Raw genomic sequence first — 21,928 nt, forward strand, 5'->3', positions numbered from 1 at the left:
CACTTATTCCTATATTGACTAACATGGAGAGATACTGTGGCCCTAATTGAGCAATTAGGTTTAGTGACAGTCCCACAACGGAGGTCAGCGAGGGGGAAGGAGAGATCGGAGGTCAGCAAGTGGGGAAGGAGAGACTTTAGGAGCCAGTGGAGACCCCCTACTACATGTCGTCGACCTAGGGTGGGTGCATTGCTGATCCCACCTCCTGGGCTCTCTTCTAATGTGGAAAATTCCCCTTAAAGAGAATTATAGGTGCAGATTAGTCCCCAGGTTCAGACCTGCATGCAATGAAACCACAAGCTCTGCCCACAAACATCAAGATCAGAGAAGCAACCAGCACATGATCGCGGTACACAGAGCTGACGAGGGACAGTCGCTTACTCCAGTCCAACTCAGACACTGAAACTGGGGCTCCACCCGCCATCAGTCAGCACTACAAAGGGAGAAGAGAGACACGATAAAAAGGGGAGAGCATTTCACAATCAGGACCGACTGCTTCCGGGACGGCTGACCAGAGGATTTTATGAGTCGCTTGGGGGATTCTGATTACACAGTAGTGTGCATCTAGTGTCTTTGAGGACCAGCAAAGGAACTGTAAATTACTGTTTTGTGGACATTTTTTGTTGTTGAAGCTTAGCCCGGGGTGAGAGACCTCATTGAAAATTCTGACACACATCATTTTTATGCCCACCCTTTGCTTATGGAGAAGGATCTACCCGGGTCCTCATTTTGTTCCTACCCCACTCTGTATAGCAGAATAAAATATGCCTCAATCTTGCCTCATCCAGTCATCTCGCGATCCACTGCGTCTTAAGTGCGTAACCGCCAGGATCCACCTATTAGAAGCCTAGACAACCAAGACATACATGCCCCATTAAGACAAAATGTGCAAATGTGTTTTGATACTCCTGCAACTTCACCAAGGATTACCTTTGATATATAATAGCAAACTTTAAGAATTACATGTCCTCTAGAAATCAAGAACATTGAAAACAGCCCATTGTGTTATAATGGTGACGGCCAATTACGTTACACTGTTTTAGATCACAGGACAAAATTAAGATCATAAACAAAAACACTTTTCCGTTCTCTGGCAACTCTCTGCTGAATTTGGACTGACTAGGTACCAGGGAAAATACATGTTTTTTTGTTGTAATTGTTAGTTGCAATGAGGTTTCAATTTACTCAGAGCACCAAGAAAAACATTTAGGTTTAAAGAGAACCGAATATCGAAGGCACAACTAGATATTTTAAAATGGCCAAAACGACTAAAGCGTTTAAGGTTCATATACATAGGTCTGTGGGTATGGAAATGTATATAGTGGGAACTTAGCCGGAGAGCAACATAGTGATCGGTATATCTGGTTTAGTTTTGAATGATAAAGGTTTCAGGGTAATTGAAATGATGGGAATTGTCTCTTTTATGGCTTCCAAATGGAAGGAATAATATTCTAGGATATTTACATGCCTGCAGCATGTAAAACCTCTACATATTCACCTTAAACAAAATCTACAGCGACGCAGAAAAACACGGAAACACAGGTTCACTCTATGAATGTACAACTTAATGGGCTCATGAGAACTCCTTGCTGATATGATGCGATAGGTTATTTATAATGCGCTTAATACCCAGAGGTTTCTAAGCGCGGACCCGGGGATCGAACCTGCGTTGCTCTGTGTCGTCTTGCTTCAAACGCGAGCGCGTTGCAGCTGAGCTATCCTCCCGATGTGTTCATAACATTTCGTATACAACCCATCACAAAGGACGCAAAGTAAACATGCAAAAGCTCAGAAATTGATATTTTTCAGACTTTCTTCCAATCTTAATCCAAAATCTTATCCGATTAGCACAATATTAAATCCTTTTTTTCTTCACCTAGCCAAGGATCAGTTTACAGCTGATGCTTCACGCTCCAAGCGGTTTTAGCACAGTTTCAATTTCGCTGTCGAAGATTATTAAAACTGCAGTTTAGGGCCTATAATTTATTCTGCAGAAACAAAGGCGTGCTTTTAGTGTGACAGTCAAACCACGAACGCTTAATTTACAGTGTGGCACTCATCCAACAAAAACAGCGAACAAGCAGCTCAACACAGCAGTTGAAAGGATCATTTCCACTCCTCTTTCAGCCCCCATGTTTACATACACATTAAAAAGAAATACTAATAGAAAAATAGCTAAAGGTTTTAAAGCTTCTCCCTATAAACACAGCAATTGAGAAAGAAAATAAGAACATACCTGTAATTGGATTAACGATTTAGCGCCCTAGGAAGTCGGTCATCATACTCTCCAAAACACACATCAATGCCTAGTTAACATGAATATGGGCCCTTTTATCTGCTGTATGGAACATCCCTTAAATATTTTTTTTAAAGTAGGAACGCTCTTTTCATTTTAATGTTTCCCTGAGCAGTATGGAAAAATAAAGCATAACTGAACATCTAGTGCCGTGAATTTTAATTTGTTTTTGACACATACTTTAAGGGAAAACAAAATGTGGCGCTTTAAAATGTTAAAACGTTCAAAATATCCATCAGTCTCAAGCAGACCTCGAGCTCATCCGCTCTGACAGACTGGCCTGTCGCCTTCTCCAAAGGCAATATCGTCTCTCCATTCCCTCCAAGAAAAGGGCTCACATCCACCCACGTCTCTGGAGCTTCCAACACAGCTAAATTCTTTAAAATCGGCAAGGAACTAGCCAACCCATCTGTAGTCTCTACCTCGCCTCTTCCCTCTCAGGCCCTCTGCACTGGCCACCCACTTCACTGCTAAAACTCAGGACATCCTGAGTTCTCGCTCTTCCTTACCCCGTCCCCCCATCTCCCTACCATCCTTGGTCCCTCCTCCCCCACCATCCACTCTTTCCTCCTTCTGTATCACATCGGACGAGGTCACTAGAGTTGTCTGCTCTATGAAGGTCTCTTCAAAACAGGTCTCCCCCTGTTCATCCAGAACTATTAAGGACAAAATCGTCTCCCTTGCCCCTGCACTCGCTCATTTCTGTAATCACTCTCTTGCCACTGGGTCTTTCCCCGCTTCCCTCAAGCACTCCCTTGTGCACACCCTCCTGAAAAAGCCTTCTGCCGAACTCTTGTGTGTGGCTAACTACCATCCCATCTCTATCGCTCTCTTCCCTGAGAAACTTCTGGAAAAGTTGGTCTTCCCCCCAATTGACCCAGCACACTGAGCTTGTTGGGTTACCTGCACAACCATCAATCTCGATTCTGAGCATCCAGAGGCCCGGAAACCGCTCTCCGGAACACCTGTGAAGAAATGCTTGCATCTCTGGACTCCACTCACCCGCTGTTCCCATTCTACTCAATCTCTCCTCTGCTTTTGACACGGTCAACCACTCCATCCTCATAAAGCAGCTCCATGATACCATTGGTATCTCGGAGCGGGCACTAGACTGGCTGACCGCCTTCTTGACCGACCATTCCTCCCAGGTTATCCTGGGTTCTTTCTCACCACCCACCTCCATCTCCACTTGTGGTGTTCCCCAGGGATCCAACCTTTCACCTTTGCTCCATAACATCTATCTTGCCCCTCTTGTTCAACTTATCTCCACTTTCTCTCCACATTTCCAGTGTTATGCAGATGACACCCAACTCTTCTTCAGACTACCGTCAGCAACTCCTCTGACTTCCTCTGCCATTCCCTGATTGCCTGTCCGCCATCCAGTCTTGGTGCAACTCAAATGAGCGCTGTCTTAATGCCAGCAAGACTGAGATTCTTCCTATCGGGACTCATGTTCGCTCTTCTCCCTTCACTCTGGCCACCCTCTATGGGCTATCGCCCTCCTCACCCCTGACCCCACCCTCTCCTTCGCCTGAAACCAGAAACCCTGGAGTTCTCTCTGCCTCCCCTCTCTCTTTCATTAATTCCTCACATTCAGGACCTTACCAGGAAGGCCCATTTCTAACTCTACCTCCTCAAAGGCATCCTCCCTTTACTCACTTTTCCCCAGAAGCTTAATGTCTCCAGAAATCTGGTACTCTCCAGGCTGGACTATTATAACAACCTCTTCTTTAAACTATCATCTTCTCTCCGCCCCCTCCAGCTAATCCAGAATAGGGCTGCAAGACCTATCCTTGGCCTCAAGCCCTAGGACCATATCTCTCCAGGCCAATCATCTCTCCACAAGCTCCTGATTGCTGCAAGGTTCAAATTTAAATCCCTCTGTATGTCTGGGGTCGGGGACCACGTTATCTTCAACTTGCTCTCACCAAATACTCTCCTTCCAGATCCCTCCGATCCTGCGGGGCCCAATTCTCAGATTGTCAAGTGCTTCTAAGAAGAGAGCAGGTGGCTGTTCTCTTTCCTCGGCTGGCTCCCCCCGTCTCTGCCTTGAGCGGATCTCCTCAAGTTACGCAACCACCTCAAGACTTCTCTTCTCCTCCTCCTTCCCTCTCTCCCTTCTGTGTTAAACACCACGGTTGCTGTGTTTGGTGGCCTGGGTCCTTCAGGGTCCTGGCCTTCTGTCCAATAACCCGCAGCATCCGCCCTCCTCTGCACTTGGCTTCAGGCATCACTGGCCTGTGATGTCTTCCAGGCTTGCACTTATTGTATTGGCTGGTGACCCCTCTTCAACCAAGTGGTCACTGCCTGGCACTTACCTGTTGCCTTTGCAACTTGCTTTCTGACCCCCCCCCCCCTCCCCCTGCCTGTGGAACCTCTAGCACTTATGCACCCCTTACCCTATCCTTTCTCTCTCGCTGAATTTGCACGCTCTGAAAGATCACAAGGCCTCGTAGGACTGCTTTTTGTATTTTTGGTCATCACTTATCATATCCCATTGTCTAGCTGTTCCCTTGTTCCCCTCCCTTTGCCCAGTGGGCGCTTTGAAACAATGTCCTGATGTATAAGTGCCTTACAAATGCCCAATAAATAAATACATCTCTTTATGCAGAATTACAGGCACCACCAGTTCGAGACGCACCTCTCTATAGACAAGAAGTTTGTGATCCATCTTGCCGTCATACCCTGTGCCTATCTCGCACCCATGACCTTATTGTTCTTCAGTGCCCATTTCATCATAGGTATATCATCTACGATCGACTAAATTGTACATTTAGAATAGCTTAACATATGGGAAGGTGCAATATGTAATTAGCAATATTAAATCATACTCCTAGACAACAGGGTATAAGTTAACAGCTGGAGACAAGATAATTTGCACGCCTAGACCGCTTAACAGTATCGAACATCATCGACTATGTGGTGTAGCTCGAGTGCCAAGAGACATGGCCTTCACCTGTTCACACAATTTCTCCAGCAAGGTGCCCAACAAGGTCAAGCTAGATTCTTATTTCAGGGATCTGCAACTTTGGCCCTGCAGATGTTTTGGACTTCAACTGCCATCATCCCTAGCATGCAGAGAGAAATTTTGGGGGGTCATGAGAGTTGAAGTCCAATACATCACATCTGGCAAGTGACAGGTTTCAAACCACTGCTCTAGTTCACATGCTGTATCCCACAAGGATGTGTCCACACACCAATACTTTCACAACATCTAAATAATCTTACCAACCAACATCATCAAAGCACACAGCATAAAATACCATATGTATGCTTAAAGGAACCCAGCTTCAACTGCAAATGGATGAACCATAAGAATATCTGCTCACGATTGTAAAAAGACCAATTCAGGTCTAAACTGGATTTAATCCAATTGGTTGAGCTGCAATGATCACAAATCTGATGGCATCCCGATTCCGGTGGTTGGTTGCGTCAAACATGCTAAATGCCAGACACCAATTGTTTAGTGTGCCACCTCGCCCATCCATTATTAATTACTGCTCCGAGGCCAACACTGAGAAGCCTGGAGTGCTGTATAAATCTAAAAATAAAAATCATTGCAATATCCTGCACTCATTGAACTACAATTTACCAGGATCTGCTACGAGTTTTAGATTAAAATTCAAGTTTGGCAACTGTCACTTACCGACCCATAGAAAATGAGCTGCTATTTCAAAATCGATCACAGGGGCATACATCTGGAAACCCATCAGCAGCTGGATGGTGGTCAGTGCTATGGCATTTGCAAGCTGCCCGTGTGCTCAGTGTGAAGCACTGGCCTTTGATAGACTATCAGCGGAGGCCTGGTGTAGTGCTCCAAGTCAGGTGAACTGCTGAAGTGATTGAGCGCACAGACAGTGGACTACTGCAGCCGAGGAAGGCTGGTGAGCGGTCCGTGCTCTTGGGTGAAAGTGACACCATGACCTTCTGAGAGTTGTGGAGGTGCATGAACTGGCTGATTTTGGTTGGTCCATGTTTGCTGGGTGGCAGCAGGGTCGATCTATCTGGAGACGGAGACAATAGGGCTTCCAGCATTTTTAAGGAAGTGGTTATTGCCATACATGGCATGCTCTGCTTAACCGGGGAAGCTACTTGTGAGTGTGTTGCGTAGGCAGGCCTAGCACTGCAGACTCCCCATAACAAGGAGTGCCTCGCTCAAGTGAGACGCTGTCTGTAGCAGCCTGATGTGCTGGTGAAGGAATGCAACCTGAGCAGTAGGGGATTAGTGTTAAAAGACGAAATCCAACATCTGCACATTATGACTGTGGTCCCTCAAAATACCAGCGATGAAGCAACAGAGGAGCGCAGATGCCCTAGTGATTCAACTAACTGCTACTTCCCTATTTGTAAAGCTTAACAAGTGGGCAGCTTAAACTCAACTAGAATGCACATCCCGTAATGTACTGGTCCTGGTGCGCTTGCCAAGACAGGGGAGTCCTATGCATGTCCACATGCATGTCTCCTAAATCGCAGATCATGTGGAAACATGGCCGTTACAACAAGGGCAGTAACAGTAGCAATAAGTACAACACCTAGAAGAGACAACTGCTTTGAGGGGCCAGATAGGGTGGAAAAGTTAGTGACAGAGAATAGTGGTTTCATTTGTGTGAACAGAGAGAAATTCAGGGTGAAGTGGTGGGAGGAGAGTACTTGGATCGAAGCACAAATGCAATTAAGAATAACGTTAGGTTTTTTTTAAGAAAAGGAAGAGAAAAGGTGGTTGTTTAACGAAACAGAAGGTTCAAGGGAAGACTATTTAAAAAAGGCAGGATAGTTGCAGACTTATATGAAAGAGTAAAAGAGCAGAAGAGAGGAATACAGGAGAGATGTCAGGGAAGCGAAAATGAGGATACACCCGTGAGTGAAGACAGCAGATGGTGTAGGGGAGCAGGCAGGTTAACATGCTGGAGCCAGAGGCTCAGAGAATCCTCTGAAAGGGCAGTCAAATGTGAAAGTGAAAAAGAGGGAAGGGAGTAAAGGGTGCCTATTTTGGAGATAAGGTCCAAGCAAATGCAGAGGCAGAAAATGAAGAAATTAGAGAAAGGGCAGCGCCGGGCAAACCAAAAGTTAATCGATGAGTCCCTCACCAAGTGTAAAAAAAAAAAAAAAAATGAAAGTAGAAACAATGAAAGGTTCAAACAGATGTTAAAAAGACTCAAAGAAGCAGAAAAGGACAGTTTGCGTTACCAAAATAAATGTGCTAAATCCCACAATTCTACACAAGAGTTGCCTACAAGAGTTATCTATTTCATGACACCAATGTAGAGGAATAGAGTCAGCAGTCCATAGGTGTTTACGCACAAGATAGCTGTAATGTAGTAAGAACACATACACACTCACTTATTGGAGGATCAGAAAACAAGGATTTTAGGCAAGATTAACAGCCTATGGCACTAGAACATGGATCCATCTCTAATTTGAATCACAAAGGCCATGGGCCATACTGCAATACATCTAGTTCGAAATGCCAGGAGGAGATTGAGGGTTACAGTTGGAATCCGGATGCCTTTAACGTTGTTATGCTCAGGAGGAAAAATACAAGATGCGATTGAATCCCTTTCCTCGGTTTTCCCTGGCAATAGTGCTCCAGCTGTACGTACCCAACTCATTTGGATCCCGACGTGAGTAACTAAACTTCTCTTTAAATGCAATCTCCATTAACAGAAGGCAATGATGAGCCTGGAGAAAGAGGACACCTTTGTATTTCCCTTCAAACTGAGATTATCAAATGACCCCCGTTGACCTTTACAGAATACCAAACCTAAATATCTACAGGGAACTCTGCAGAAAAAGAGATTCACTTAACACAACTAATAAAACTAAATTACCTTCATAGTTTTTGAAGTACTCTCATGCAACTATCCCGCCTTAAGGCCTGGAAAGGATGGAGAGACAATAGACTAACCAGTAACACACTTACGTGCGAGATGCACAATTATACGACGATGCAGGAGTACACACTGTTCACTCAAAAGCTAGTCTGTCCTGCTTACAACTATTCAGAAAACCCTTACAACCAATACCAGAGTGAAGGAAAGGCTCCGGGTCCACCCCAAGATGCAAAGAGATGCAACAATTTCTGATGCACCGTCTACAACCAGAAGCCAGGGTTAACACTCACTGAGTTTAACAAAAAAGTCAATCCTGTTTGCCAACATATTAATAGGAGTGTGAGCCATGAACCAGTCACTGCGTTCACAGTTAACATGTTACGTCCACAATTCCTTTATCGCTTGGCAGGGACGACATTTTAGAAATCCCATGTTATACTGACCATCCATTTTTAAAACCACCTGGAGTTGTAGAATAAGTTAAAGCAACCGAAAAATGGTTTATCATCTTTATACTTATTGCTGGAAATTACTTTTAACTTCACAAAAGGAAATGAGCATTAGTAAGTTATTTGATCATTCCATTTACCTATATATGTGCTTTGGATAGTGCTGCATAAAGAGAATTATTTCATAGTGCTAAGAAGCAGTGGGGGTAGATTCATCAGATCATAAAGGGGGGGGCAGATGTTTGTGCAACCCTCTGTTGAGTGATCTACAACCATTGACTTTAATCAGGGTTAAAACACCTGGCAAGAAAGGGAAGTCACGCCTCTTAAAGGGATGTAACATGCACAGAGCATCAAACCTCAACTCTCAGGTAGTGGTGACAAAGGTACAATTAATCCATACACTTGGCTCTAGAAAATTCAGCACACTGAAAGATACATCCATTTACTGTTACACATGTAGATCTAGATCAGGTTAAATAAGTACTTAGCAAATAACAGAAATACATAGTAAGTTAAACAAGCAGTAAATGCCTAAAATGACTTCCCTCACCCCATTGCCTTTGTGGGGGCCCATTATCACAGATCGGCACCCAACATAAAACGACACTGCTCAGCAATTTATAAAGTGAGGATCGAGCAGGATGGCATTGTCGCTTTTAGTCACCTCTCCTATTACCTCCAGCATAGATGATAACTAAGATTTCGTGGAGTAAGTAATGCGTACTATTAGCTCACAACCAACCCATACGACTCCATGACCTCTTGACCTTTTAAATCGAATCCTGACCGAAGGGCACCCATCCTTACCAGTGTTTAAAATGCTATCTAGGCACATGACAGGATAAAGTCTAGCTCGGGAAAATCGTAGATAGTGTGCATTTTTCAGAAAGGAGATAAATCACAAATAAGCTTGGCTTTCGTGGTCCTCTCCTCTGCGTTTGACAAGGTACAGAGACAGGTTCTGTTACAGGGCCTTTATCATTTCCAGATGGCACCAGACTATGTTAATTCTCAAGTTGCTGCATAATGATACAGAGGCAATAGTATGCTGCGGACTGAATGGCGACGTACGTACTAGATGGTCTAGGTTCAAAAGAGGGGTACACCAAGGCTCTGTTGAGGCCCCTCTCTTATTGCATCTTTATACGACTGCCCTCAATATTAAACTGAAAGACGCATCGACAGATGTACCTGGGGTAAATGATATCCATTACCTGTGCTCAGTTATGCTGATGACGCAGTATTTCTTGCACGCACTCCTAAAGTATTGTAATTGCATATAAATAGGTACACAGACTTTAAGAAGAGTTGCCATTTAGTAGTGAATGTTGCTCAAATCAAAGATTTTGGTTGCCGGTGTCAGAGTTGCCTCTCCTGCTATTACACTATATGGACTGAAATCAGAACAAGAAGCGTATCTGGGAGTAATATTCTCAGAAAATTGGTCCAGGAGAGCTCCTGTTACAGCCCAGAAGTTAAGTATGATGCAACCCACAGGGGCCTTAATAACAAATAACGTTCATGTCTGCCAGCCAACCAAAACTGTGAAGAGAATTTATAGAGCTAGATTCAAGGCGGCTGCTGCTTTCTACGGTGCTGAGATATGGGGCTCTGAAGACCCAGCTATGTTACAAAGTAAACAAGGATGCTTTCCTTAAATGCTTCTTATGTTACCCACATCTGCTCAGGTCTTTTCCATTCTTAATGAAATTAAGCTATGCTATATAGCCAATTAGTTTAAACGCAGACCTCTAGCACTTTGGACTAGCCAGATACTTCATGATATTTTGACTAAAGTGCAGCCAGCTAAAATCCTGTGGATCCATTCAAACCCATGTGGCCATGAATCATGAAATACACTAGAACAACCCTTCTTTGCTAGTGAGGAAGGACACGAATGTTATCCTCTCTACTCTTAAATAATGCTGAGTTATTAGTACAGAGGATAGGGAACTGATTAAAAACACCAACAGACAGGACTTTACAATTATGGCTTATGGCTTGAGACAAATTTACTTAAACTGGATCCCAAAGCCATAGGACAGAATGTATTTGCCAAGTTTTAGACCGAATTTGCTTTCGGTGGATCAGAAGCTGACTCTTTGGAAGAAGCAGAGGGCCATTTGGGTCATCTGTCCTTACATTAATGAAACTATTTCATTTTGTTCGATTATGTCCCACATATTTGAACATAAGAAAAATTACGCTATTTCCAATACTTCGTTCTAGCGGGTTTCAGCAGTTATCTGACAAAACAGTCGCTGGGGCAATCCAAAACTACTCATAAGCTGCCGTAAACATTAGAAAAGCTGCTAGTTACTGAAACGATTTTTTATAGTCTCTTTGGTTCTGTATATGCAAACGACCAAATGGGTCAGATTTTGACATTCGTTTTCATCAACTGTTTTACCATCTTTACATGATGTATATTCATGTATTTATTAACTTTCATGGCTTGTTGCTGATGTAAAGTATTACTTATTTAAATAACAGTGGGAAAGAGTGGTACAAGAGAACCACACAACCCAGTAGAGCAGGGTAAAAATGCCTCGTGTCTGCACACAATAGCACAGTTGTTCTCCAGACAACACCCACCCCTGATCTATGGTGGGTCCTTGACCAGGGGTCAGGACCGACCATATGTAGGCAAGAGTCGGGCAAAAAAAGAGCACGGGAGATTTCGACTTACCAGTACAATAGTCCTGAATGCCCCCAAGATCAACACTGACACCACATTAATTCGGTCCCCCAAGGCATAGTATTAAAATACAAACATTCACATGATAAATAATATCAGGCTCGGGGGTAAAAATCTATTTCTTCTCACAGCACAATGTTCCCCAAAAATCAGGATACATTTTATTAACAATTACCAGTGTAATTCACTTTCAGGAGAAATGGTCACACACAGTTACAAGTATACCAATCGTTCACATTTACAGTAAAGAAGAGCAGGGCTTCAAAAATGCCTCAACTATCCATGATCATTACTAGAAATTCCAGTTCGAATCCGAGAACTCCTTTTTGAACCCCTTATGGGTACAGGGAAAAATAACCAAAGGCAGGGGTTAACCCCAAAGTCACTTTAGGAGAGTTCCAGGGCAGGTAGAAAGCTCCATTAAATTTCATGGAACTAAGTCAAAGATTTATCAGCTTGTATGTGTGGGGGGGTAAGTGTTTAACCAAAAGGTGCAGTGTCTGCGACAAAACCACAGGGAGTACCAAAGGAGACCCTAATCCAAAGATTGGATCACCTGTAGAGCCATAAGCCTCAGGAGAAGCTGCAGAAAACCGGGACCGTCCCCAATGTAAGCCAATGAGCAATGCGGTTGAGACTCTCCTCCAAAAGGATCTCAAGCCCGGACCAGAGGGATCCCGGAGTGAGAGTATCAGGAATGATTACCTACCCCAGGACGCAGAGTTAAGTACACAGTGGATGTTTCAGTGAAAAGTGTTCTGACACAGCAAAACAACTTGGGTGACAACAGGCTTCTTTGTGAGATGCAATTTACAGAATCTGCTGCCCAGAGGCTTGACACCTCAGGAAATGATGACCCCCAGAGACAACAGAAAATAAAATATACAGCATTGCCACAACGACGGCCTCGAGTGAAAAATAACATGAGGAAGACTCTGGAAAGATTGAGGAACCCATTTAGAGTGATCCCAGCGGCTTGGTTGACAACAAATAGTGACTGCCGAGCAGAAAACAATCCCAGCACAGGATTAACGGTTGGGGATAGTGGAACAGCCCAAGAAGCATATCAAGGTATTGAGGGGGAGGAGGGAGGTCCCAAACCACTTCAGGACAGCGGCAGCTACAAGCAGCAAAGCAGAAGACCCTGGCAGTGGACCAGAAAACAGTTACAGCATGGAAAGCTTGACCAGTATGACTAGTTGAGGGTTAAAAACAGCAGATTGGTGAGGAAAAACTCATTCAGCAGCTTGTCATACCTACTTCCTTCAAGCTGCATAAAAGCCAGCCAAAACAATGAGGCAGGGGCCAGGACGGATGGTCAGTAGGGCTTTTACTCCACCTAGACACTCCACCAGGAAGCGACAGAGAACATATGAACTACACTGGTCTAAACCAGTTTAAACCAATATGGTGGCTGCCATGTGGGCTCACAAAGCACCCACATGGTCAGAATGGCCCCTTTGATCATACCTCGTGGTTGCCCTTAATAAAGGAAGACCTAAGATACAAAATGCCATAGAACAGGATTTAAAACAAACAAATGTGGTACCCCAACGGCTACAAAAAAGGTACATTGGGCTACCAATGCTGTAAAATGTCTCGCACCTCTGATGTAGCCAAAACCAAAGTACAGCTGCCTCCAACCTACTCCCTAAAACCAATTTGGGTGATACAATCATCCTAGGACAAATAGGGATGCCTAAGAGACACCCCAGTAAAAGGATACATTAGGGGCCAAAAACGGTAACAAAGGCAGGGGGGCTTCAGGAGGAGTCCTGCTGGCCACCAAAAAAAGAAAATAATCCAAAAAAGGGGAGGGGGGAGGCAATAAGTCGAGGGGGACCTAGAATCGCAAACATAGGAATTCTGTCAAAAGGGAACGACGCAGCATTCAAAACATGCCTGTGCAAAAGGTTGGACTACCAATGGCAGTTAAATGCAAAACAGTGGACACACATTGGCAGGTTTAGCTACCAAGGGTCAGGCAGAACTCACAATTATTAACACGCTGATACACACAAACATGCAATCACACTATCGAAGTTATTCATTTAATTTCTCACCTCTTCAATGTTTTTCGTTTTGGCTGCTATTGCTTTTGTCCGTCTGCTAAGTTGGCTTTTGTCAAATAATTCTCCGCCGCTTTTCACGCCCAGTTCACGTTCTTGGGTTTGGTCTTCAAACGTTACTGCCCCAGAACTAGCCTTTGAAAGGAAAATTCAATTTTATAGCACATAAAACATTGGCAGCGCAGACATTTCTGTCATATCGGTGCTCACCTCTTTTATAAAATTATTTTCATTTCTTTCTTGGCAAAGTCAAACATCCAAAGTACTAAACTGCCTAAGTGTAAAAACTTGCCAGCTCATTTTTATGGCCAATCTGCACATGATTAAATAAGTCTGTAAATTCGTCTGAAAGAGAAAAAAATGGAGTGAACCATGACATTTAAAGTACTTGGGTAAATTCGAAGAAACAGCTGGACATTTGTTCACTTAACTAAAAAATAAGCTAAAATAAGGTCGAATTGAAAAAGAGAAAAGTTTGCCTATGCTAGTCATTTTCTCTAGGTTCTCGGCCCTTAGGAAACAGACAGGCACGCCCCTAAAAAGGGGTTCTCGGTTGCACCACGGCGTTTAAACAATGTTGGTAAAGCGTGTTTTTTGCATGGAGTTTTCCTTAGAGCTTAAGAAAAAAACATGCTTTCAAGACATCTCGAAACAGCGCAATTCGATTTTTGAAATTTTGCCCACACAAGTTTCCCTTACCTGGAAGTGGCGCACGTCAAAGACATTTCAAAAATCTGATAGAGTACGCTTGAGATATTCACTTTTTAAGAAAAAATAAAGGATACGCTGTAGTCAACTTTTCTAAGGCCTTGTGATGACGCAGTCACTTTGAAAAACGGTAGACACAAACGTCATTCTATCGACAGTGGATTTTACACATCCAAGAAATAGAATGCATTGGTGAAACCAGACCGATGTTCTACAGGGATGGGGAGAGAATCTTGCGCATTAAGAAACGTATTACCAGCACGCATGTTGTATATGTACTAATTCATCCAAGCAATAAAGTATACGTGGCTTAACACAATTTCAAATCTTAAATCCCGTACCTTGCAACAGCAAGGAGCCATCAGAAATAAAAGCCCAGACTAGCCAATGCAGCACCCTTTGAACATCAGATTCATGCAGCATTAACGTGCCCCTCATCCTTTCCCTCGAACCCCAGCACTTGGATCTCTCGGAGGCCTTGAGACTGATGAAACCAATGCATTCCGCAGTCTCCCGCCTATAATTTGTAATCTGTCTCAAACCACTCCACACTTTACTCCTCACCCTCGACTCACCGGCAACGACTTTCTAGATAACGTTACAATTGTTGCCACTTGAACCACCATCAAAACCTGGATGGACATCCATTTTGAATAATCCTAAAACAGAACCAGTCATTGTTTCTACCCCAGCCAAAGCTAAAATAACATAGGAATAAGACCCCTTTCTTTTCAATGGACACCCTTGTCGATTATTACTAAGGAATCACTAGGTTGAGTTGCAAATATGGCATCACATGATGAGCGCTACAATGTAGTGTATTCGCCTAGCCTAGCTAAGAACATTTGCCCATTTCTTTAAAAACATTACAAGAGCCAAATAGCCAGGGCAATAACTGGCTCCAAAATTGACTATTGATATTCCTTCTATGCTCCAAAACAAAATTGCCAACAGTGGTGAAGGCTCCCCCTTGTTCCCCCAGTATAAGTGCCTTTCTGAGAAACCTACACTGGCTGCCAGGCCAGGCCTGCATTTTATTTACAGTTTGTGGCTATGGGAACTGTCCCTCGTGTTGAGTATGCCCTTGATGTGGAAGGCAAAGGCTTCTGTGCAAATGGTAGCAGCAAGAGTGTAGCACTCCTCTGCTGTATGCACAATCCATTTGGCAATGCTGAACTTGAGTGATCTGGTCGCTACCCTAATTGCTTCCCAGAAGGTTGATGAAGCGGGATTCCCTGATCGCATCACCCCACTGAACGTTGCCATATACAGTTAATCTCAGAGGACAGACATCTAAAGGACTGACGGAGGACTACACGACATAGCCCTGGGAGCCGATAAGAGAGACACCGCAAAGCATAGTTCCTGTACTTGAGCGTTCAGAGAAACTAACCTACCAGAGCATTCAAGGGGTAGGTGGATGCCCAGCTACTGCAGCCCTCCCCGCTTAAACAGCAGCAGAGCACTGCAGAGTCACGAACACACACGCAGGCCATTTCAAGAGGACGCCGAGATCTGGGCCCATATTTAATGGCTAGTAACAGGGCAGTAGAATTACTATAGGCAATTTACCACCTACCCAAGGCAAAAGAGAACGACAATGAGGCTAGAAGACCATTAATAAGTCAATGGGAAAAGGTCCTTCAGAACTCCATCGATAGGTAGAACATGGGACACACCACTACTGGGTCCCTTTCAAATTCACCCTGCAGCAAAGGTGAATAAGAAGGACTATAAAGAGGGCTACTCGCCGCTCCCTGGGAAAACAGGGAGTAACCTAATTGGCCAACGCAGCTCACCTGCTGGAAGTCCTCGAGCAGTGATATTGTCCAGTACAAGGCGGAGGCCACAGCAGCAAAATCCTGTTGGGGGGTGCACAGGAGGCGGGGAGCAGGGGGTGGGGGGCTGTTCTGATGTGTCAGACTCAGGAGACAGACAAGAGATCATGTTACAAGATGTTACAACATGTAATTTATTAAACCAAAAAGATAACAAGGCCTATCCTGGCCCCATCTAAAAGAAAACAAAGGGTGCTGCTCTTCTCGCTTCGCTTTGGGGAATGGGTTCTTTCACTTCTTTCACTTCTCTTTGGGATATTGTTTCTTTCTCCCCATCGTGGGGAAGGGCTTCTCACACTCCGCCCTGGGGTACTGCATCTTACTCCTTAGTGGGGTCTCTCCTCTCAGCCAGCCTTGGGTGCTCTGCTAAAAAAAAACAAAGTTAGGGTCTCTGCTCTCCCACCCCGCCATTGGGGTCCCTCGTCTTCCAACCCACTTTGGTGGTTTCTGCACTCTCATCCGTTCTTGGGGTCTCTTGTCTCACCCATTCTTGGTATTTGTGATCGCTCACCCCTTCATGGGGTATAGCAAGGGCTCTATGCCTTCCTCCCCAGGACAACTATGTACCTTGTTTGTTGTAGCAGCGTTCCTCAGGAGGGGCACCCTCCTCAGCTGGCTTGGAACTACAGTTCAGTTTTCCGCATCTGTTTGTTGGGGCCATGGCGTGCAGACGCGGTCAACCACATCTGGCGTGGTTGTGACTTCACTTCTTCTGTCGGTTCTCTCTTCCTTTAGACCGGCTCACAGAGCAGCGTTCTGCAGGCTCCTTGGCTTCTCCACGTAGGTCTTCTTCGTCTGGCTACTTCCTGTTTCTGCCTTTCAGAAGAACGTTTCCTCTCACGGCCCACACTGCGTGAGTTCCTCCACCTGTGACTTGCTCCGCAGGCTTTCCTTTTCCTGCGTGTGACTCACAGGCTTTTCTCCACCAGCATCTGAATCCTCAGGTTTTCCCCCAGTACACTCCCTCCTATTCTGCTCATACTGCCTGTTTATGTTACCGTCAGAAAGGTGTTTGGGCAATCGGTTCATTGTGCGTGGAACAAAGTGGGGGTGTTGTAAAGGGCTCAAAAACAACACCAGCCATTTCTAAATACCCATGAATACAATTGCCCTGGTCAATCCCCATTTAGCCAACACACACATGAACTTTTTACTTGAGGGAGGATGACTAGAAAAACTTTCTGGCGATTCCTGGTCCTTTAAGGGGGAGTCAACCCTAGTGGTATCGGGATTGCCTTGTCCAAGGAACCATGGGGAAGCCTGGACTCTGACGGAGATTGCTCATGATACCACCATGTACTTACAATAGGGATGGACATTTAGAGGCTAGACTTATTAACAGTTGTTTGCCAAGGATGAAGAACATTTTGTTTTCATAATAGGGTTAGCCAGCAGGCTTAAGGCACCGCTAAATGTAGGTTTAGACTTTTGTGTTGACCATCACCTTGGAACTTTTGTTCATTAGACTAGGGAGGCCCGACACTTGGAAGATTAGCCTTGGGACTCTGAAAGCCAATATCCCAAACTACGGAAAGCACCAGGAAGCCAAACGTTGTGTTGTCTCATCCTTGACACAGTTACAAATTCTTAAAGACAGGCTGTTTCACTAAATTCATCCCACTTTATTCATTGTTTGACCTCCCTACACAGATCACATTTCTCTTCTACTTGTTCAAGTTGCATGTGTTTGGTTTGCCGCTTCGAGGAGGTCCATGCATCTTGGATGAAGTTTTAAATGACCAATCTCTGACCTCAGCACCCAGGATGCCAAATTCATGATCTGTGGATTTAGGTGCATTATCTAATTTTCTTGTGTTAGCAGAGTGTGTATGGAGTAGAGCTTGACTGTGGGCTCCACCACCATGCGTAGCAGGCAGGAATACCACAATTGTCACGCCTATCCCATATCAGTTTGTGTACTACCCTGTATATCGGTGGTGTTAGGGGAGGGATGAGAGGAAGGACAGTGGCAGGTCAGCCACAGTGCCTTGCAAAGAGGCTGGCTCGTGGCACCTGGACGTGTAGCTGTAGCATTTTGAGTTGTTACTCGATGCAATGAAGTCTACTTTGGGAATGGATCACTTTTACGATTTGAGCACATTTGTGCTCATCTGAGCTCCTGTTGGATATGCAGGCTGAAGCAGTCCCCTAGACAAATGTCCAACCTGGTGACATTCTGGGCTTGAAGCTTCATCTTCCTCCACAATCACCATTTGTTAGGATTCTTGTCACAGAACCTGGGAGTGGGAGCACCAATGTGTTTAAAATACAACACAGATGTATTGTTGTCTGTGTTTAGGAGAACACTCCCGTTAGACCAGACATTAGATCCAAAACATTGTAACAGTGCCTCCCGCGCTGTACACTTGGCTTGCAGGACTAAGCGATTGAAGGTGTGCCCAACCTCATAACTACTATCACAGTTACCTGCACTGAGGGTTTTGAAAAGGGCCATTTCTTGCACATGTTTATGTTGTACTACCATTGCAAAGCTAACACAACCTTTGTGATCACTAGATTATCCCAGTGCCCTGTTGCTCGAGGCTATTCTGTACCAAGCCATTCCTGAAATGGTCTTGTGTGTAGTCTTGCATGTGGTATGCGATAACAAGGAACCGTTGCCTGGAATGCCTAGACACTTTGCCTTTTTGGATAGACAAGTGCTTGTCTGTCATTTATTTTCGCTCCCAGAAAATGTACACTTGTGACGGGACTAAACTTGGTTTGGGTACATTTATTGAGATGTCCAATTGGTGCATCGGTGATAGTCTCCTGTGTATGTTGGACGCACTGCTTGGTGCTGCTCCCAGTTATGAACCAGTCGTCTAGATAAGGGTAAAAATGGATCCCTGTCTGCAATGAGGCGCTTCCACCACAGACAGTACTTTTGGTGCTAATGCTATCCCAAAAGAAAGTACTTTGACCTGGAAAATGGTCATGTTAAAGCATGCAGCTCTAAAGACCAGAGATGCCACAGTCTCTCTTGTTGAAGAAAGGTATTACTTCCTGGAACACTGTCATCCTGAAACACTTTGCCTCAACGAGCTTGTTCTGCGGACAAATATTGAGAGACTGTCCTAATTTTAATTTTCATGTACCTTTTGGCCATGAAAACATGTTGAGTATATGTCTTTATTTTTCTCATATCGAGGAACGTCCTCTAGGGCCACCTTTTCCAGAAGAGCCAACATCTCTACCTTTAGGGGCTGCTCATGTTAATTTTGTGTGTTTTTTAGATGTATATGGTGCGGTTTCGTACTCCACGCAGCAAACTTGTGTCACTGTGTAGAATACCGCTCTGTGATCCTCCCTAACATGAGCACAGTTCTTTATTCTTCCGCCACAGCAGTGGGATGGAAAGGAATCATTGCTTGGGTGTGGGTCCGCCTTTGGTAGAGGCATCCCTTATGCTGCCCTTTCCTCTTCTTTGTCTGTCTGTCTGTCTGTACTGGCCTTGAGTCTGGGTGGATTGAATGCCATGCTAAGGCTGTGGAAACGAAGGCATTCGCTGTGAGATATGCTCTCTCCTTGCACAGGGTGTGACGCATCTTGGATAGGCATGACCAGCCAACAGTGCCAGTAACTTGTGTCTTGTGTTCCTTTATTGCCTTTGCTAAGGCTTCATCTAATGGCTTGTTACTCAGGCTTGCCTGGGTTTCCGGTTTAAAGCTGGTTATCTTTCGCCAAGATTATTTTTTATATAACTTAAGCATTTTCTGCTAGTGCCCTGCTGTCTCAGCCGAATCCAGGCTGCTCTTAACAGTTGTGTTACGCCTAACCGGCCTTCCGCTATGATGGTTTATGCGCCTGTGGCAACTCCGACATGCATGCCCGTGAGCAGAAGCTGGATGTCATCCCACTGGATCCGTCATATCTGACAACTAAAGTGGCAACATAGGCATTCTGCACATTATACAGGCAGTGGTAGTGGCACTCTTCTCCCCAGGGTATATAGCATTTTACCCACTGGGGAATCAGCCTTGGATGTTGGCGCACCTCAACATTTACTGGCAGGAGTGGGTCTGAAGGAGAAGGCTTCAACCTCTATTGCAGGGGTCACTGCCTTGACTGTGTGGCAGGTGTCTCTAAATTAAGGCACCTATGCATTTTATTCAATTAAATTAAAGAGAATTATTGTGCTCTGCACCAAGGTCCCTCCTACATTATCGTCTACAAAATCTATCTTCTTGGTCCTCTTGCAGTTTGATGCCAAAACACGTAGCTTCCCTTTTCACAAGTGCAATATAAGAGCAACGATCTACTTTTGGGGAATGAGATACAGGGAATAAATGGGGTACTCCCCTGAATCTAGTCCCTCGTGTTCTTTTCCAGTCCTCAGTTTCACATTCCTCTTCTATGAAACCCTGGTAGTGTCCACATTCTACTCCACATGTTGGGGTGTGGTCTGTCCAGACCTTGCTGGGGTTGGCTCCGTCTTATACTTTATCTCTCCTCACATTATTTCTTGAGAATATCCGTGTTGGAGATGGGCTGCGCAAATGCCAGAGTAAAAGGCTAAGCAAATCCCTCCTGGCAGAAAATAGGCATGCAGGGAATGGTCTGCGCAGTATAATGACTTCAGAGGCTTTTTGTGGGCGATCGTTCCCAAACGGATTGGGCGGGGCATGTTTTGCGACCCCCTCCTTGCTTTCCTTGCGTCAGCTGGAGAATGGCAGGCCCTCAGCCTTTTCTTTCTTTGCTGGTTTATTTTAGCTTCTATTAATACGTTACATGATTTAGCATCTGTGCTTTTTGTCGTTTGGAGGTTGCCTCAATCCCTCGGCAGTTACTTTTAATGCATTTTTTTGTTTCTTTTCGTCAATGACCATTTAATCTGATCCCACTACTAGAATTGAAAAGCACCGAAAGTCTACCCACTCTGCCCGGGGATCAGGAACGCAGTATCATTCTTTCCTGCCTTTAACAGAAAGAGCGATACTTCAGGTGCACACCTGTTTTCAATTCGCCCACACTCTTGCCTTTTGCGTTAATAAGCATTTTCCAGGCCATTTCACATAGTTGCAACTTGTTTGGCCGTGCCCAGACGTACTTCATTTGTTGCTTGAAATCAGACATTGCCTAGAGTCTGCTGCAGTTTTGCCCAGGGCTTCTTTCCCTTGATTTCGCCACGGCCGGTTTTTTGGTGGGGGGAGGGGGGAGGGGGGGCGCTGGTTTAGTGTCTTCATGTGATTGAGAGGTCTGCTTCGCCCAGCACTAAGCTAGATGATCCCAGGAAAGTCTACACTAAGAGGTGCTGCGGATGCAGCAAAAGCAAGCTCACATGCGACTGTCCATGGCTGCACAACACTCTAGCCTGTGCCTTGTTGCAGCCTAGCCACACTTCCATTCCCAACATAATTTAGATCGGCAAAGCTACTTTGATTTTGACCACTTGTGTAGCCATTTAAAAAAACATGTTACCTATTGTATTCAATTACCAATGCGCTGCCAGGAGTTCCCAGAACCTGCTTATTTTTTCCCTTCCCGGTGCCGATGGGGATTTCAGTTTCACTATCGCATTTAAAGGAGCCCCACAGTAAGCGCCATACCGAAGGAAGAGGCAGCGGAGATCCTTGCTATGTTATTTGATAGTATAAGGGTTAGGTCCGGTCCACCTTCAAAATCCAAGTCAACCTGGCAAAAGAAGCTCACTAAAGCAGCAAAATCCTCACAGTAGCGCTTCTGCAGAAACAGAATCGCCAGAAGAAAAGTCTCCACAGACCGACGGCAGCAATGTGCTCCCTCTTTCCACCTACCATGTGGCTCTTTGGGGTTTGTCGATCTATTTGGTCTAGCCAATAATGAAGACGAGTTCTTCGAATCAATAAAAATAAATGAGCAAGAAGAACAAATTACTTAACTTTGGTAATAATTTTTTCGGATGGATTAATTGTTCCTCCTGCGGATATCCCATCTTAGAAATATCCTTCAAGAACAAATCTCCCTTTCAAACCTTGTCCGTCAGCAGTGGGCACACTGCGTTTCTGCATCAGTGCAAGCCATGACTATGGATGTGAAGCCACCGGTGGTATAAAT

General features: G+C 44.8%; 1 protein-coding gene across 2 annotated transcripts in view; it reads right to left on the bottom strand.

Moving 5' to 3' along the window:
- Nucleotides 1-21,928, bottom strand: part of PPHLN1 (periphilin 1) — a 401,076-nt gene that overhangs the window by 120,365 nt on the left and 258,783 nt on the right. For both annotated transcript variants that reach the window (XM_069628026.1, XM_069628027.1), the window contains exon 10: nucleotides 13,341-13,481. In XM_069628026.1, coding sequence (XP_069484127.1) covers nucleotides 13,341-13,481 — 141 coding nt within the window. The remainder of the gene's footprint in view (nucleotides 1-13,340; nucleotides 13,482-21,928) is intronic.

The sequence above is a fragment of the Ambystoma mexicanum genome, chromosome 12 (genome assembly GCF_040938575.1).
Source record: "Ambystoma mexicanum isolate Mex_15411 chromosome 12, UKY_AmexF1_1, whole genome shotgun sequence".
NCBI classification, from domain to species: Eukaryota; Metazoa; Chordata; class Amphibia; order Caudata; family Ambystomatidae; genus Ambystoma; species Ambystoma mexicanum.